The sequence below is a fragment of the Hibiscus syriacus genome, unplaced genomic scaffold (genome assembly GCF_006381635.1).
Source record: "Hibiscus syriacus cultivar Baekdansim isolate YM2019G1 unplaced genomic scaffold, ASM638163v2 tig00110705_pilon, whole genome shotgun sequence".
Lineage (NCBI taxonomy): Eukaryota > Viridiplantae > Streptophyta > Magnoliopsida > Malvales > Malvaceae > Hibiscus > Hibiscus syriacus.
In genome coordinates, this window is record NW_024062831.1 from 1123295 (window position 1) to 1142845 (window position 19551).

The following is a 19551-nucleotide window of genomic DNA, read 5'->3' on the forward strand; positions in this document are numbered from 1 at the left end:
CTAGAAATGAACAAATCATCTACTTGTTCTTTAGCCCTTTTTTCATAATACATACCAAAGGATGTACAGGTGACTACTGAAGCCGAATTTGGCAGCTGCTGATTGCTTGACATGGACGTTTATTATAGCAGAAATTCGCGTATTCGGACCGGCCTCTTCACGGCATTGGTAAAACCCTGTACATTTCAATACAAATTTGAATGTAAAGTGAGTATACCATTGTTTAAGATATTATAGAGATTTGAGACATTCATATGATTCCTGCAATGTTTTTGATGAAAAGGTAAGCATCAAATGCTGTTACCCAAAGAAAAAAGGGGAATGCAATTCAAAACAAGATTTTGTAGATCAACCCTTTCAGCAGAACCTGTGCCTTACATTTTAACATCACATTCATTCATTGCCATCCAATGTACTAAAATTAAGCTTAATGATGAGAGATTACCTCATTAAATTTAAATAACAGAGGCGCAAATCTCTTTCCAACGTCGCTTCCTTCACTACTGCAACTTCCGCATCCTGTGAACCTTTGCTGCTTGGTTTTCTAAACCTGTATTATCATAACAAAAATTCAGCAGATTATATATATGCACAAACTTCAGAGTTCATATTATCAAAGGATGGGTCATACTTCATATGGCCATCAAAATACAGAAAAAAAGATAGTAATGGTATAAAGTTGAATAACGAGGACGAATTGTCACCAACATGAGCAAGGCTTTTATGCTCAAACTTATACCAAGTGTAACATGGCAATAACAAAAGGAAAAACAAATTATATCAAAATTAAAGAAAAAATGTAATGATCACCTTTGAAAGAAATCAACCACTACGTGGCTTCTTGGAACCTGCAGCAGATTTTTGCTTTGCTTCTGCAGTGGAACTTCTGCTAGAAACAGAAGATGACGGAACTGTCATGGTACTGGGGATTACCTTGCCTTGTATTGGATATATTCTTCACATTTTCAATGATCTTTGCCTGCACCTGCACCTGCACCCTCACTAATTGTTCTAGCAGATTTACCTCCACTGCCTCCTTTCCTACGAAGTCCTGATCTCCCTTGCTGCATCCATCGGTTCTATGCACAGATTTTCCAGTGCTTACTTGTAAAATCTTTTGCTTCTCAACCTGAAATCAGAATAATTACAAACACCTTCACATGTCAGAACACTGAACAGAAGTTTTTTATTTTTAATTTTCCTTATAGAAAAATAACTTGGAAGACTGTAACTCAACATAAAAACATAATGTTAAAAAGTTTATGCTAATAGCTACAAACTTAAAATCAATCCGAGCATAAAGAAAATACTTAAAAAGAACTATAAAATCCTATCTAGATTCTAGACTATAATCTATAAATTGGCCAATTTAACATTTCTTACGGTTGTTTCAAATCAAGGAAAATTTGTCACTTATGGCAGGTGTAGAATGGAAATAGGGAACCAGAAAAATGCATCCAAATGCTAAAGATTTTTTTTGAGAGGTCCAAATGCTAAAGATTAAATCCATGAAAATGGCATCTAACATTTTTTCCCATTGGTAAAATCTTAATTTGAATTGATGAAATTAGCATGCCACTGAGATAAAAATATTTAATCTCTATAAAATTTTAACTCGTTTAACGAGAATCTCCATAATTTTTCTCATCTAAACAAGATGAGTATAGAATGGAACATTGTAAGGAAGCAACAAAAATGTAACATCACTGTTTTGTTTCTCTGGCTGAAGCATGTGCCCTTGAGAACTTCAGAATCAGTTTTCATTGCACCAAAATAAGATTAAGTTTTTCCAGTACAAGTTATATTTTTCTATTGCTTCTTCTAGAATCCCTTATACATGAGAAACATCTCAGCGAGATAGAACAAAAATGCTTATCCTCTAGCTCATATATTTGAGGTCCCCTATTTATAGAATTATATCAAACAAAATGGAAGTAAAAAAATTTGCAGGATTATTTCCAGTTATATAGAAGGTTACATAGATTAAAAGGGATGGTAGTCTAGTGAGTACTGGTCTATTCAATTTGTTTCTCTAAAGCCACCTTCAGCACTAATAACAGTCATCAAGCTATATGCCAAAAAAGACAAGTATCAGCCAACGATCAAACTACAATATCTAAAAAACAGAGCACACAAACTATAACAGATTATCAAGAAACTACATTACATACCTCATGCAATAAAACCTGCTTCATAGCTAAGGCAAGTACATGATGATCTGATCTGTAATCCTGCTTAAATGAGAGAGATAATCAGGTCAGAATCGTGAATTATGAATAATGTTGCTTGCCATTAAACAAAAAGCAGAGTATGAAACCTTGTATGCAATAAACTCGCCAATGGGAGGTTCAAAAGAGAGGGCTGATGCATCTGAAAGTGCTTCATGTCTACTGGACAGCGAATCAGACTTCATATTCTTATAGGTTATAGAATAGGATAACATAACATTAACTAGTTGGGCCAAATTATTCTCTCGGTTTCTGATAGTAAGTGCAATGCCACCTGTTGAAGGCACATTAAAAGCCACAGAAATGAGAAGATGGAAGATCTGCTATATTTTTTTGATAGGAGAATAAAATGAAATTAGAAAAGGAAAATTCTAGGAGCATGCCTATATCCTAATCAAAATATCAAATATAAAAAGATCAACATAAACAATTAATATTGTATTGGTGTGTATTTTAATTTGTAAGAGTTGCCTCTAACAATCCTTTGTTAGACAGACCATAGTTTGCTTAAAAACAAATAAAACATGTGCGGATGGCATACTTAACCATGGGAACACCACCTTTCTACACACCTGCACCTATTGATTGCATCTAGCATTGCCTAAGGCTATACATTTTGCTTACTTGGTGAATAATTCACCTTAATCCAAGCATCTTTAATAACAGTAGCAACCAATTTTAAAACGTTTCTTTGAACTTGTGTACAAGATACAGTTATTTGTTTATACAGTTCAATCAAAAAGCAGATGCAAAGTCCACTGCAGTATTAATGAAAAACTAATTAAAATATAGTGGTTCAGCTAACTCACTAAAAAAGGAATTAATGTTTTGCAGAAAAAAGGACATGAACCATGAGATGAAGGAACCCATTATGTTTGCATGCATTGAGAACTAGCTCAAAAAAAGGGGGAAAAAGATGCAGCCCAAAAGGTAAAAGTAAGAATTAAGTAAATTTAAATCATTACCGGCCTGAAGTTTGGTGGTGACAAGATATGCAACAATGGAGATATCAAGTCTTCTATGCAGGACTTTGTTGATAAATTTCTTGAAATGTATGGTGGAATTTTCTGCTGCCAAGCCCTTAAAATATTTGTCTTTTCCATCAGCATTGTCCGGAATCTGAAGAGTGCATCAAATACAATATTATAGACTGTTAATTCTCAATGTTTGACATGTGGTTCTTCAGAACTTGGGCATGGAATAGAGATTACCTTTGAAATGACTTTGGCACTCAAGTGTTGGTTTTTGGACTTGGCCAACTATCCGATGCAAAGTAATTGCAACAGAAGGTTGATAAACTGCAGTGAAAGATAAAATCAAATTAGTGTTTACTGGCAAAAAACATGCCTGGGATTTGAAGGTTGCACTGCATATGTTCACCTGAAGGGACATTTTCTGTGTCCGCATAACATACTGTTGAATTACATCAGAGATGCCAAGAGAATTCAAGCATTTGACCTTGAATATCATGAGTACATGGTAAGGATTTTATTGTAAAAAGATAACAAGGTAGTGCACAATATCGTATTGCCATATGAATATCTACAAATACTTCATATGAGTAAACCATACTGTCTTATGCATCACTGGATCATGATACTGGAGTTGCAAAATGTTTTCATGGATCCCATCGAAAATCACGTCATAATCACCACTGCAAAGTTATTGATAAGTTAAGGTTAGAAGAAATGGAATTAATTCAACCAAAGCAAAGGGCATATTGGCCCACTACAAGGATCATCACATCGTTTTGAGAAAAACAAAAATTACAAAATAATAATGCTTAAAAAAATTGTGATAAAAGACATTCAAAGGAATCTAATATCTACCGGTTAGATATGAGCGAATGCAGAAAGTCAAATTCGCCATAGGTACTTCCAGAACAAGTGTTAGATTTTCTGTCCCGCTTTGTTCGTCTTTTTTGAAAAATCTGGAGGACAGCATCTTCAAGTGAGAAAATGCTTCAAAGGATAAATAACTGAGACAATTGCAAAGGTGGCCACTACCATACCTCTCTCCATATGTCAAAGCACTTTTTGAGATGTCCTTTCGACCAACCACTTGTGAACTGATGTTCATCTGGAAAGAGGAAACCTTTATATAAGGGGATAATTCTTTGTAAATAAAATAAAACTATTCCAATTTATAGTGGTTTAAGATTGTCTCTTCCTAACCAATGTAAGGTTAGGGCTTCCTTCGATGAGTTCCATCTATGTGAGGTAAAAATTGAAACAAGGATAAAATTTTATCAATCGAAGCAGGTTTTCTCGTGAATGGTTAGGTGACTCAATCCACAATCCATGATCTTAACAACAATTCTATCTTAGCTGGAAACATAATTCACCAAATTTTAAACCTTTTTAACTTCACTCTGAAATTATTTAGATTAGTGATACCCTACTGCTACGATGTTACATTTCTTAATGAATGTATTAAAAACCAGGAGAAGACATAAAGGTCTTACCCCATTGAGGGCTTCCTTCTTCTTGTGGAGAAACTGAAGAGTGTTTAGACATGACCTTATATCACAATCTGAAACATTTAACACGGGAATAAATATTAGTACATTAAAACAGGCAAGAAGAAACACAATTAAATTAGTTCAGGCTCAGATATAAAAAATGGAATCAAGAGATTAGACTACAAAAAACAAAGGCTTAAATAGAACCACAACCAATAGAAATAAAAGAAAAGAAAAAGCAATTCGGAGCTAGAGAAGCTTTAGTGAAAATATGAATATCCTGACTAATGGAAGTAAAAGAACAACATCAATAACAAGCACAAAAACTCACCAGTGAACTCTGCCAGTGCAGTAAGGGCAATGGAACTTGTTTTCATTCCCTCCTTATTACAAATGTATTTAAGCCTATAAACACATGTTAATAGAAATCAGGCTCAGTAATTAATCTGTCTTCCTAGTTTTGTGTATATTTTCCATCACACAATCAAGCTGCATTGGAAGAATAGCTAATTAAAAGAAGGAATATCTAATAAATATGTTAATTTCTTTTTTAAGAACAATTACGTAATGAGAACAGCGGAAGAAACTTAAAGCATTATAACCACTAAGTAAAAATACTGTAGACGAGTCACCTGCTTACTACACGATTCACTGTTGGCTGGACAAATATATGAACCCTGTAAAATATTCGGTATATCATTAGGAGAATAATTTTAAGCACCTCAAAACTTCACCAAGGAAGGAAAAAAGGGGAAATTTCTATGGTATGTCACACAAACATGGAAAGGGAGCTTGTATAAAACCATCAATAAGAAAATTTGAAACACATACAAAAAAACAAAAGCACGAGTAATCAAAAATAATTCATTTAAAAGGCAATCATGTGCAGTAACATTAAACAAGAGGTCAAAAGGCATTTCATCAACACTAGTTGCACCAGAAAAGGCATTAAACAAGGAACAAAAAAACTTCTGTGCCTACTAATGCAGAACCAATGCAACTTCTAAATTTAATAATCTTTCCTTTTTGAGCCGAAATGCCAATAAAAAGGAAAAAATATTGTTGAAAGCGATCCTTAAAATTCAGGCAAAAGAAATAAAGAGCTAGTAAACTTGCCAAGTGATTAAGCAAATAACAATATCATTAACACTAGTTCAAAATCATCAACATGTTCATTATTGTAGACATCGACAAGAACTTACTTTGCTATCTGGCGCAATGGTCTTAAGGCAGGTGCATAGAGGTCATTACATATGCAAATCACCTGCATATATGGCCCAAAAATTTAGCGGCACCTACAAAAATATTACTGAACAGTGCAAGTATGGCATTTCAAACTCACAGGTCTTGTTAGAGATGCAGTTTTTCCCTTAGAATCATTTTCCTTCCCAAAAGCACGCTTCCTTTCAGCAAACACCTGCATTCAGTAATTGTATAATTGATGAACTGTACAGAAAAAAAATAAAGCCAAAATAAATAAAGTAGTTGAATTGGAATCCTTAATGCAGGAAGTTAAGGCAACATAAAAGCTATTCAAAATACAATTACCTATAGAACACCTATCAAGAAACCAAGAAAATTATCATATCAATCAAAAGAATAAAGAAATAGACTCAAATAAAACATATGACTAGCTATGCCGTTGATCAGATCAGATGCAAACTTAAAATTCTTGCAAATTGTGTGAATTTTGATATAATTCAATAAAAGGCTTATAGAATTGTAGTGATGTACCTCGTAGAACACTAATTTAACAAAGATTATCCTATAGCTTGTGCTAACTTACACGATACTAGCAAAATAAAAAATAGGGATTCTTCAGGGAATATTTTGGCATTTCTTTTGAATAACTAAAAGTAAGGTTTTAATTGAGCCAAGCTCAAGCTCCTCAAATTTGAGGCTCAAAGCTTGGCCAAAGCTCGAAGGAGTTTTATTTTTAAAGCTCAAACTTGGGTCTACATAAACATCGAACTATTCAAACTCGCTCAATAAATTTACCTTGTACAAATTGAGATTGATTCCCACAGCCAACTTGAAGCTCAATTAATAAATTAAAAATTAATATATCTCAATTAGCCTTGTGGGTTACTTTTGAGTCGAGCATTAGGACACTCGAATTTGATACACTTGACATCTGAGATGCTCGAGCTCACTCAGCAATGATTGAGCCAATTTCTGTTTTTTTCTTTCAGCCGAACCTATGTATCTTGTGAGCAAATATGTGTTATTAACACACCTAGTAAATTAAGCTTTCTACTACACAACAATTTAAAGTTGACTGAAAGAGAGAATATAAAGCAAAGAGCCTATTTGAGATTGTTTGAGTATGATCTAGTAACTAGATGCATGACCAAAATATGCTTCACGAAACCACGGGACATCAACAATGGGAACAATGCCATACCATCTTCAAAATAACCTCTACAGCACCTTCCCATCACCAAGAGCTCCATCTATTTCATCAATCACCTACAGAACAAATCAACTAACTTTTATTTGGCTCCAGCATGCAAAAAGAATTATGAAACTTTCAAAAAGACAAAATTAATAACTAACCAGACATTTGGGTCTCGCATCAGCCATGACAGAGTTCATCTGAACCACATCAAGGATTTTCGCTTCAATTGTAGATGTTGATCGATCATCACTAGCATTAACCTACATAGAACTCTTATCAAATACTGAAAGCCACTACAGAAGTAACGCTCCAAAACCAGATGCTAAAAGTTCATGACTTTATGCCATACTTAATAATCAGGTGAAAACTATCGTGCTAGGCATATCAATTCAGATAATATAATCCTTGAGAAAAATTCACAAGGTATCCATGACTTTATATGAAATCGTTTTTAGCCAATTAAATTCACAAAATACTTCCTCTATGTCAAGTGAATCATATTGAATGCATGGTATCATAAAGGCAATCAAAAGCTGCTTAATGCAATGGTTTAATGCCAACTTTAGCCAAAATTCTGCAATGTTGATGAATCTATGGAACCTTGTACGAGTAAAAGGTAAACACAATTACCTCCACAACACGGTATCCACAATGTTGTGCAGCTACATGTGCTAATGTAGTCTTTCCAAGCCCTGGGGAACCGCATAGCAAAAGAATCTGCAATTTTCATAAGATTCAATTAATGATGGATTTCAAACTTAGAAGTTGATGATTAGCACTAAAAAATACTATGAAGCAAATAACAATTTCTAATCTACTTGAAATGCATTTACTTGTTATTTTATTTAAGTTCACCAAACAATATAAGAAATGGATGGTTTCTCAACCAAGGAATCCATGTTAATCATCATACATCTATAGTGTGCATAGTAACATACCAAAGTTTTGGAGTAAACCATCTATTAAGTTGAAAAGAAAAGGAAAAAAACACTTTTCAACTGACATGCAGAGATTTTAAGTATAGCAAACAGCAAAGTGAATCAGAGTTAACAGGAAAAATCAATTTTATTTGTGAAACAAGTACTTAGAAACAGTCACTGCTCTTTGTAGTACATAATCTAATAGAGAAATCTCTATCTTGTGAGAATTCTAAGGTTCAAGTTTGGTGCTAACATGATATGATTTTATAACTTCTCAAGTCATTGAAGGAAATGTATTAACAGGGAGGTTTGGCGTCGACAATGAAATGAAGGAAATATCTCAACCAAGACCAAATTCTCTCAAATATACCATTGCTTACCTTCTGTTCAGGTGGACCTGTGAGCCTTGACTTTTGTTCCACACATCCTGCATACCTTTTGCATTATTGGTCCCGTGATCCATTTCATTAATGGGTCTGTAACTTCCTCCACTCCATCTATGTCCTCTACTCTTTCTTGAAAAATCTGAATCAAAAGATTTTGATGTTGAGTAGAAGAATGTCGCTTGAGAGCTGACAAAACTTCATCTGAGGTACTCCTAATATCAGATCCAAAAACACATGAATCCCACTGTTTTAACCACAATAGGACCTGCATGTAAACCTCCATCAGAATATGATCACTAATAATATAGCTCGAGGAGGGGAATTAAAATAACTAGTCTTCATGAACTATTTATGTAACTACTAATGTACCTCGCGATTGGTTTGTTCATCACTAAGGAGCTCAGTGAATGAACGAGGAGCATTTGTCGACCCAAAGTTGTTCGTGGACCACAGTCATATCAGGAAGTGTTCTATCATTCTGACATTCAGAACTTGCTTCCAAAGCCTTCAATACCCACCAAATGAATTTTTAGAAACAATCTTTCCGTAACAAATTTTTTAAAAAAAAAACATGCAAACCATTATTAATAAAGCTAAGGGCTCAAATTCAATCTAGTTAAGCACTACACAAATTGGGAAAAAATGCTAAACTAGCTAGCAACTATTGTAACATAAAGAGGAATTTATGGTTGACATGAATGTTCTATAATTTCCTTTAGTATGACTTTTAAATTTGGCAAATTTCAACAAGAATATAATCTTCACTTTGTTTTCCACACGTTCTCCTATTCATATTAGAAAGATTGTCAATACAATAGGATTGATTAGGTGTGGCAGACTCCAATTCCAAAAATACACTAACTCATGTAGGCACAAAAAAGTTAACATCTTCAAAATCAGTTTAACATCCTAATGATTTTCGCGAATAGCAATGTACCTTGGCAAAAGCCTCCTGCTCGACTCTTTGCAATAGAACATTGACCGGTTCAGGAATAAGGGCTGCAAAATATTTAAACAATAATATTCAAGAAAACATAATAACCATAGACTGTAGTTCAGAATTTTCTTTCTAATTATCCCAAAATTTTGCATAAACTACCGTTAGATCGATCTTTGATATTCAATTTCTTTAATCCTCCATCTCCCTGCGCTCTGCTAATCTTCGCATAAACTCTTTCACCACCACTCGGCGCCGTTATGGGCACGAAATCGCCATCAATTGATGACACGTACCTCGACAAATAAACTTCCTCGTCCTTTCCATCTGCGACCGCAACATTAGTTTCCTGTGGCGGCGAGTGCCGTAGCCAAGCCTCTTCTTCCTCCTTTTCCTCCTCCTCCTCGATCTCAAATCTTTTGATTCTCTTGTTCTCCTCGGGAGGAGATTCGATGGCGATGCAGTCTAAGGGGCGTTTTGGACCATCGGTTTCGAGGTTTTTTGAGGGCGGTGATTGTGGAGGAGAGGGATCCAACGGAGAAGAATCTACGTAGGTTTCTTCGTAAAAAAGGGAGTTGGCTTCGAGTAACTCGAGCTCTTCTGGAAGCGGAATGTCCATATCCATATCCATGGAGCGAAGTGCCAGTGCAGTGAGTCAGTTCGGTGAGAGATTGGAAATGATTTGGGAGCATTTTTCTCAATTTTATTTTCTTCAGTATTTTTGGCGGGAAATTGGAAAGGAAGGCGGTAAGATATTTTTGTAATTCCCAATATGCCCCTCTATACTTCGGGAGATTTGTGGGTGGGTTAGATGTCTATGTATATCTGATTTTCATTCCCCCCCCCTACATTTAGGTTAATGAATTTAAATATTTATTATTTATTTTAAAACATTTTAAATTTAATATTTAGGTTAATCAATTAAAATACTAACATTAAAAAAATAATGAATCAAACCACACTAAAATAATAACATAATAGTATTTATAATAACAACATAATCGATGGCGTGCGTTATTTTCAATTGAAATATTAATAATTTTATACATTCAATTAATTTAATTTTAACTTAAATATTTAATAAATTTAACATTTCAATTTATAAATTTCATAACCGAGAACATCATCTCAACAACAAAAGGAGTAACATCCCATTAGTTCAAATGAATCAAAACCCTTCAAATCTTTCATAAAAATATATGAACATAAACGACGATTATCGTCGTTCGATATCATGTATGATTGATTTAATATTTATATGACTCCTGTTATATATTTTTATGTTTTTTGTCATCGGTTCATTTTGTAGGTATAAAAGTTTCATATTTATATATTAAAAAAAGTTTTGTATTTATACTAATGACAATAAAATATAAAAATATGATGATAATTAATTGGAATATGTAGCTTATTTAAAGAATTAAATATAAATCAGAAATTCCTTGTCCCATTTTGTTGGGGAAGCTAAATAAATAAAATGCAAAGTTATAAAATCAGTATAGCAGAAATGCAGCATTCCCTCATTTTCCAATTTTCTTCTCCGATCCCATAGTTCCTTCCTTTCTTATCTTTTTTTTTCTTGACGCTTTAATCTCTTTCTGGAAATTGAATTGTTGGTTGTGAAAACTCTGGGGTCAGGGTTTTTGAGAGATGGCGCAACAGTCATTGATCTACTCCTTCGTTGCGCGTGGCACGGTGATCCTCGCCGAGTACACCCAGTTCTCCGGTAATTTCAACACCATCGCCTCTCAATGCCTCCAGAAGCTCCCTGCCAACAACAACAGGTTTACTTATAATTGCGATGGCCACACCTTCAATTACCTCGTTGATAAGGGATTCAGTAAGTTTTTCTTTTTTTTGTTGACGATTCGGGATCTGAATCTTCGTTCGTTCGTTTGTTTATTGTTGGTCTGCCTTATAAATAAATGGTTTGGAATGCTCAACGTGTTTTGTTTATTTTGGCTTGATTTGATCATACAATGATTCAAATTTGCAATCCTTTTTGTTGTTTTTTATGATCTGGCTTCTGTTGACCGGCGATGCATTGCCATTTGTTTAGTCTGGGCCTAGTTTTGATTTGCGAGTTTTCCATTTGAGTTTTCCATTGGAAGAAAATGATGCGCGGGTTCTATCAATTAAAACAATTGATGTGACATAATTGGAGTGTTAATCTTTATTATTTTTATAAATGTGGGATTCAGAGTTAAATATTCCTTTTTTCCCCTCATATATTCCACTTGGTTGAAATTTAATATTAAATACAAATTATGTTTATATAAATTAAATATTTTAATATTCTAAACATATTTATACAATCAATACTATAAAGTATGAATTAAATTTTGTTAAAAAAACTTTAAATGTTTCCAAAATTCGAATATTGAAAATTTAAAAATGATGGCTATTATATAAATCAATTTAAAAAATATATTCCTTTTATGTAAATTTGAAGTTAGTCATCTATTTTGTAATTGATTGAAACCTTATACGTTTACTTTAATTTTATTTTGCATCTTACTTTAATAATAAATTCATGTTTGCATAATCTATTTGTTTAATATTTAACATTTTCAATTAGATACAATAATCAAATTACCTAAGCAATTAAAATATTTATAGACTTATAGTTAAGACTCAGATACTAAACCATTATCTGAGTCAATTACAATAATATTTTGTACAAATGTTTAAATGAATCTTCAAGAATCAATAAAAAAGTATTGTAATACAATTATTTATTTTGTTTATTTGAGTACGAAGAATAAGAATTAAATGATCTCATAAATATAATCTTTAACAAATTCATTTTTATTAAAAGATGGTTTTATTTATATTTGTTGTGCCAATATAAAAAATCATATTTTTTTACATCATTAAAGTTATAGATAGAATATTTTTTTTAAATCTCAAGCTCAATGATGAGATTTTGTGAAAAATATTATAAATACATAATTGTTTATTTGATTTTAATTTTAATTTTATATTCTCATCAAAATAAGTTTTAACAAAATTTAATCCATAATTTATAGAATTAAGTATTTAAATATTTTAGTATATTAAAATATTTATTTTTAATTGATATGAACATAATTGATATTCATAGTAATTTTCAACCAAATGAGATTTAATAATAGAGTATAAGTTGATTTACCATGATACATTGTATGTAAAAAAAAAAATAGAGATAGTTTTATTATATATATAATACGTAAACCTAGTGCTTTGAGTGTGCATCTTACTTGTTCAAATACTGGCTTTCATAACTCCTAGTGTCTTTAATCTACAACAACAACAACAACAAAACCCAATTCTCATATGTATGGGGTAAGGGGGAGGTAGGGTAGTAGGCTGCCCCCAACGCCAGGTTGAGAATAGCTTCCGTGAAAGACCTCCGGCAGTCAGAAAATTAAATATAGATAAAATGCAATGCATGTATAAATAATTACATAAATACATAGCTAAACAGTATTCATATGCAGTCATTAATACCATATGTGCTTCTGTAATGGGGAGTAATCCCTGCAAAATAATCCCTGCGAAAGAATCTCTTTACTGCAACTGTTTAATCTCATTTTATCAAATAAATTTGATGCGCAGCCTACTGTGTAGTTGCTACTGAATCTGCCGGTAGGCAAATTCCAATTGCATTTCTGGAAAGAATTAAGGAAGACTTCTCGAAAATATATGGTGGAGGGAAAGCTGCAAATGCTAAAGCCAAGTCCCTTAATAAAGAATTTGGGTATCAGTGCTTCTATTCCACGTCTGATTTACTATTCTTTTACTTACTGTTCACATGCTGAGCTCTTTATATGTAATAGGTCCAAATTGAAGGAGCATATGAAGTACTGTTCGGAACACCCTGAAGAGATCAGCAAACTTGCCAAAGTGAAGGCTCAAGTTTCTGAAGTCAAGGGTGTTATGATGGAAAACATTGAGAAGGTAATAGCGCCTGTTCTCTATCTATTCTATATTTTTTATTAAAATTTTATTTTCCTCCCTTAACATAGAATCATGTATCCGTCCCTTAATGCAATAGATGATGCTGATTATCTGTTTTATATGTAGTTGAGGGTTAAAACTTGACAAGATGAACAGCCAGCTTTGTATAAATTAACGACTTGCACCGTTGGTTATAGTGTAGGAGTAGATAAAATGCTTAGGGTACCGGGTGGGTATTTCATATGCCATGTTTTATTTTGTTGCTATTGCTTTTCATTTTCCAGGTCCTTGACCGTGGTGAGAAGATCGAGGTGCTGGTGGATAAAACTGACAGCCTTCGTTCACAGGTTAGTCCTATCTGAAGCCGCATCCATGTCAAACTTGGTTTTAGAAATTATAGAAAACTCCTGTCAATCTAAGTTCTACTTTGGGTAAACTACGTTTTAGTCACTTACCTATTCCTACTATTCTGTTTTAGTCACTCAACTATTTTTTTTTTCAAAATCATATTTAATGTTATATTTTGTTTTTCATTGTTAAAAAATAAATAGAATTAATGACGTGATATGTAATTTACCATTCTAATTTAAACATGTAGTCTTACCTGTTCTTCTCGATTCATATAATGTGAATGCAAACAATCAATGCTTAGCACCTAAATCTTTGTTGCTCTGACACTTCATTTATGTTGAAGTCTCCATACTCAACACCCGTTTAGATTCGTATCTGAATACGGGCGTGGGGATGTAACACTTTATTTCAAAGATCCTCCAATATAGAAAAGAAATATTAAAAAAGGTAAAGTATTGTAGAACACAGTGGTGTGTATGCATGCCTTAGTGAGGCTGGAGACTGAAATTTGATTTTTTTTTATAATTATTTATTTTATTAACTGTATTCACCCCGTATAAAAATATTTCTAATGTCATCAATAAACATTGCAGGCACAAGATTTTAAGAAGCAAGGAACAAAGCTTAAAAGAAAGATGTGGTATGAGAATATGAAGATGAAACTGATTGTTTTCGGTCTGGTTTTTGCAATCTTTCTTGTCATGTTTCTTTCCATATGCAATGGCTTCAAGTGTACCGAGTAAATCTTCCGGCGAAGGAGGGATCCCTGGGTGCTTACATATTCGGTTTGCCCTTTCCAAAATATTATTAAAATAATTTTTTCATTTCTTTTTGTTCCACTTATCTTGTAAATATTTTGTATATTGTTATTTGACGGAAGAAACAGAGGTGAACTTCACCAATTTTATCTAAATAAACCTCTATGAATAAGAGGTATAATTTAAACACTTGTTTTCTAATTAAGCCCTACACGAATTGAATTACAATATGAATTTTGAAAAATCAATACATCATAAATTATTAACATATACGATTAATAAATAATTTAAACAGTCATGACATAAACAAACACAAATAGAAATCAGCCACCATTATTCAAACCAAAGCAAAAACTATAAAGAAAGTTGAGTTCCATTACAGACCATGCATATGTATGGTTTCACAATCCACCAGTTCAAATCTTCTTTGGACCCTTTCACCCAAGGTAATAAGGGGTGCCAAATACATGAAAGTTCTAATATTCAATCCATCTTTATCACCAAATCAACTACACAAATCGATACCGACATGTGGGACATAACCATATGCTTAAATATTTTATACCATTGGAGCAACGGGTCTCGAGATCTACCTGTACGAATCCAGTCGCTTTGGCTTACTTTGAACAACACTCTCGATCTTATCCATGACAGCAGGAGTCAGTAATGGGATCACGTCAAGTGCTTTCATGTTTTCTTGAATCTGAATGAAAAAAAATAATAATAATGGTTTAGTTTGTACAGGGGAGTATTTAACAGTAGCAGCAGCGAAACTAGTCGAATCCTAATGCGTATTGATATGTGAATATTTCCATTAATTTACAAGTTCAGATGTCCGACAATGTCTTAGCCTGAGGGCAAAAGATGGCACCAAAATGAGGTTGCTATCCATGTATTCCGAAAAGATGGTCACAAAGGAGATAGATCTACAGACCTTAATGAATGTCTCCAAATAATATGCAAGTATCTATGTCTTTCCATGTATTTAGAGGGTCCTCGGAGGATCATATCCTCATACTCATACCCGAAAATATGTCAAACATGAGTGTAGGACATGGATACTTCAATCAAAAATGAAGTGTTGGGCAGCATAAGTTGCAATCATGTCACCTGTTGTGAAGTATGAAAACATCTATAACTCTTTCATTACAGTATCCATATTCCATTGTCATCATCAGATGTACTCCTACACCAAACATATATCGGCACTTCAAGCAAATGCATATGTACCAAACAACAAAATTTTATAACATTGTACTACTAAAAAATGAGTGTACAATTGCTTCCATGAAGAATCTCACAGCGAAGTAAATTCAACGATCCATAGTGATCCAACAAAATATGAAATAAAATGTTGAGAGATACACAAAATACTAACCTGATATTCCTTTGTAGCACCAGTAATAACCGGTGATACATTAGGATTTGCAGCACACCATGCAATTGCGAGTTGAGCTAAAGGCACGCCAAGTTCATCAGCAATTGGCTTCAGTCCATTGACTTTCTTCAACACATCATCAACTAGTGATCGGTTAGCAAGATTCTACACAAGAAAACACATGGTTTAGTCGCTTACTCGTGACAGATAAGGAAGGCGGTTAAAATTAGTAGCACAGGAAGAACATAAGCTACATTATCAAATATAATACAGTAATGCTTGCAGCTAAGCTAAGCAGGGTAAGTTTCACAATCATCTCTAGAGATGCTAAATGAAAATTTTTAGCACTAAATATGGAAAGATAAATCTTCTTGGCAAATTATAGCGGCACATGCAACAATCACTGTACAGTTGAGTTTTCATCATTTTATTCTGTGTTTGGATACCAACACCAGAAATGATATTTATTACAACCATTGATGCATCAACTAGATGTTAGATCCCTAAGAATCGAATGACATAGTGAACCATAGCCTAAAATCAATCTTTTAAAAAGAAATTTCTACAAATAAAGGAACAGGAACCTAAATGACTATGGATGATTATGTTCAACACTTGTCATCGGCGCAAAACGATCAACAAACAAGCAAAATCAATTGTAAGAAATCAAATATTTAGTGATTCTTACTTTGAAATTTTCTAACGCAAACCGACTGTCGGGAGGTATTGTTCCTTTGCTGTATTTTCCAGTAAGCACTCCAGAAGCAAGAGGACTCCATGTGGTAAGACCTAGGCCATAGTTGGTGTATAGAGGAAGGTACTCAGATTCAACCTGCAGACATACAGAGAAGGGTGAAGAAAAAAAACCTGTTAGTCCCCTAGGAAACATGAAAAAAAAATTATCGATTAAAAGCTATAAATTCAAGGGCAAGTCAAAGTTTTATGGAAAAAATCGAATAATACTGAGAATTCTATTACATTACATGTATGATTGCCAAAACAAAGTTCGCATACAATTAAAGATTCCGAATTCCAACCAACCACTTACCTTGTGCCTGGTCAATAAATTATACTCCGGCTGCTCCACGATCGGTCCCACCAAGTCCAACCTCTCAGCTATTCCCCATGCTTCTGTAATCTGCTGTGCAGACCACTCACTTGTCCCCCAATAAAATGCCCAACCCTTATCAATCACATAATTCATTGCCCTCACCGTCTCCTCAATTGGAGTATATATGTCTGGCCTGTAATCAAAGATCAAAACCATGAACTCCACATCAAGTTTCTCAAAACAACTCATCAGAGAAACCATACGTAAGAAAACCCGAACTCTCTGCAAATACTCACAAAAAAGCCTTACACAGCTACACATGGTAGATTATTGTTCGCGTGTTGTGAGTACTATAAAATATACGCAAATAATGTGCAAGTATACACAATCGCTCAAGTTATATAATGATGAGTGAGTATCGTCTCCACAGGGATTGGGTGAAATCACAAAAGTCTAACCAAAGCAATGCAATATTCTATCTAAGTATAGTTAGTCTTGATATATACAAATGTCACGACAATGGATATGTGTATGCTGGTGGATGCGGATTGATGGTGTGATGGTGTAGCAAATGGAAATGCAGTGGCAATGATGGATGTTTAATATTGAGTATGGTGATGTCAAGGCAATGAGAAATGGTAAAACAGTAACTAAAAAGATAAGTAAAATAAAAGAAAATAATCCTCACGTGACAAGCTTCCAATGAAATGAATGGTAAGGATTGGTATAAGGTTGCTAAACTTATTTCTCAAGTATATTTAAGCTATCTTGTCTTTACTTATTCGACAGGGTTTTCCTAAGGTGTTCAAAAGAACCTAACAGAATAGGATGCCAAGACATCTGCTCTCACTCAACGATGTTGGACAGCCTATCCTATTGATAAAGACACCCTTTTTAGTCGTTGAAATCCTATCCTAGTCTCTTCCGAGATCTAATGGATTAAGTTATATTCCTAGGCCGGTTCAAGCCCCTTGAAAATACCATAACCCATTGCTTATGAGGATCTTATCTTGCGTTTCTTCCGAATACTTACAAGTATTTTTAGTTTAGGATTCTTCCGAATACCTATCCTTCATCTAAGAGATGGACATTTCCATGCCTCTTACAAGCCTAGATGGTGAAGCATTCATAAGCAAAGCAAATAAAGAACCAAAATAAACTTAAATATACCATTAAAAATAAAGTTTAAACAACCATTCAACCAACCACCACCAAATAAGTAGTTCATGGTGGGGTTCGAAATATCCAAACACAAAGTCATGAAAATTCGTTCTAACAACCCACAAAATAATATAAAAATAGCAGCAAAAAGGGAAGTGAGAAGAAGCCTTCGACGCGCCACCGGAGGTCTCCTCTCGGCCACCACGAACCACCTAGCTCGCTAGCTCCTTTCGGCGCCTAGCTTGCCACTCCTTGGAGCTTTCTCAATGGAAGAATATTCCAAGGAAAAAGAAAGGAAAAAGAGAAAATAAAAATCTGAATTTTTCTGCTCCTTCTCCTTCTCTCTCTCCCATGATGTGTCATATATAATAAATAAAATATCTAGGGGTAATGATGAGTTTGTTGGGTGCAAAATATCCCTCATACCCCTAGAATCACATTTTGTGCATGAACCTTATCTTCCAAGTGGCAGTGGTCCATTGGTAGCTCTGGCAGGCGGTTACAGCAGTCCTCCACGTGCAGGGACAGCTGTCCAGTGCCAGCTGTTCTCATGCAGAAATATCTTTTTGTCTTTTTCTGCGCCAGAAATGCCAAGACATTTCAATCTACTTTAGCAACGTGTGATGCCGCGGCATTACTTCCCAAAGAATCCTTTTCCTTGCTATTCCCTGCACACCATAGATAAACTGCACCTTTTCCTCAAACAGCATCATTAAGAAATAAAATAGCACAACCACCACAAATGCAACTATATACAACTACATGATCCTAAAATGACTAAAATGAGCTTTTAAACAAAAATAACTTAAGTGAAAAAGACTTTAAAAGTATACTTTTTAGGAAGTTAACAATTATACACTCACCCACAGGTGAAACATTGAAGTAACTAAATAAGCATACACCCAAAACCATACATATTAGAGTTCCTCAACAAAAAGGCCACATTAAGACCCAGAAACACTAAATACCAAACATCTTCAAGATTATTTATAAAATAAAAATAAGATTTAAGTCCTCTAAATGGGATTTAAATAGCGGTCCCCTGTCAGAATATCAGCCGATATATAACAGTAATGGTATAGTCCGAAACCGTTAATGCACAGCCGCGGTACTCACTATTTCCGCAATCGCAGATGTCCGCAACTTAAATCCCTGCATCTCATTCTATAATACATAATCCAAAATCCCCTAAAAATAAATTTTATGTTACTTCAAATCAAAATTAGAACCCAAGAATCTATCATCAGCATAAAATCAAATATCCAGAAGCAAAAAATTATGAATTATTCAAATGAAAAAGAATTCCAAAATCAAGAAACATAAACAAAAAAAACCATATAGATATCAAACCCAAACCCAGAAAATCAAAGAAAAAAATGGATCTTGGAATGAACCAAACCTATGACAGTAGATCAGATCAACATAATCCATAAGCCTCTTCAACGAAGCCTTGTCCCTTCCGCATATGTTTCCTAGAAACCCTATCATAGGCCCTGGACCACCCCAGAAGATCTTGGTGGAACCACGACATCCGATCGTTTCCACCCAAGTTCCCTGATGGCCTGACCCATGACCTCCTCGGC

At 34.1% G+C, this 19551-nt stretch overlaps 2 protein-coding genes and 1 pseudogene across 2 annotated transcripts; 1 reads left to right on the forward strand and 2 right to left on the reverse strand.

The window, feature by feature from the left end:
* Positions 1-39: 39 nt before the first annotated feature.
* LOC120138705 (chromosome transmission fidelity protein 18 homolog) lies at positions 40-9994 on the reverse strand. Its single transcript, XM_039154118.1, is given in 35 exon segments — positions 40-176; positions 446-471; positions 474-550; positions 811-825; positions 827-930; positions 932-979; positions 981-1039; positions 1042-1129; positions 2172-2231; positions 2318-2472; positions 2475-2502; positions 3194-3347; positions 3440-3458; positions 3461-3526; positions 3596-3686; positions 3801-3882; positions 4058-4158; positions 4240-4259; positions 4262-4307; positions 4693-4760; positions 5021-5094; positions 5322-5366; positions 5892-5953; positions 6032-6106; positions 7094-7122; positions 7125-7158; positions 7246-7347; positions 7718-7804; positions 8388-8422; positions 8425-8550; positions 8553-8658; positions 8763-8814; positions 8816-8898; positions 9331-9392; positions 9493-9994. Coding segments are annotated over 35 exon segments (2802 nt in total). The 5' UTR covers positions 9962-9994; the 3' UTR covers positions 40-122.
* Positions 9995-10888: 894 nt separating this feature from the next.
* Positions 10889-14380, forward strand: LOC120138682 (putative vesicle-associated membrane protein 726). The gene is made up of 5 exons (XM_039154098.1): positions 10889-11170; positions 12928-13069; positions 13149-13269; positions 13554-13616; positions 14214-14380. The coding sequence occupies exons 1-5, from the start codon at positions 10981-10983 to the stop codon at positions 14361-14363; spliced, it is 666 nt and encodes a 221-aa protein (XP_039010029.1). The 5' UTR covers positions 10889-10980; the 3' UTR covers positions 14364-14380.
* A 572-nt stretch (positions 14381-14952) lies between these two features.
* On the reverse strand, positions 14953-19548 carry LOC120138815 (annotated as a pseudogene).
* Positions 19549-19551: the final 3 nt, after the last annotated feature.

Coding starts and splice junctions, on each gene's coding strand:
- LOC120138682 (XM_039154098.1), top strand. CDS start 10,981: ATGGCGCAACAGTCATTGATCTACTCCTTCGTTGCGCGTGGCACGGTG. Junction 13,270..13,553: donor TGATGGAAAACATTGAGAAG/GTAATAGCGCCT, acceptor TTCATTTTCCAG/GTCCTTGACCGTGGTGAGAA. Junction 13,617..14,213: donor CTGACAGCCTTCGTTCACAG/GTTAGTCCTATC, acceptor TAAACATTGCAG/GCACAAGATTTTAAGAAGCA.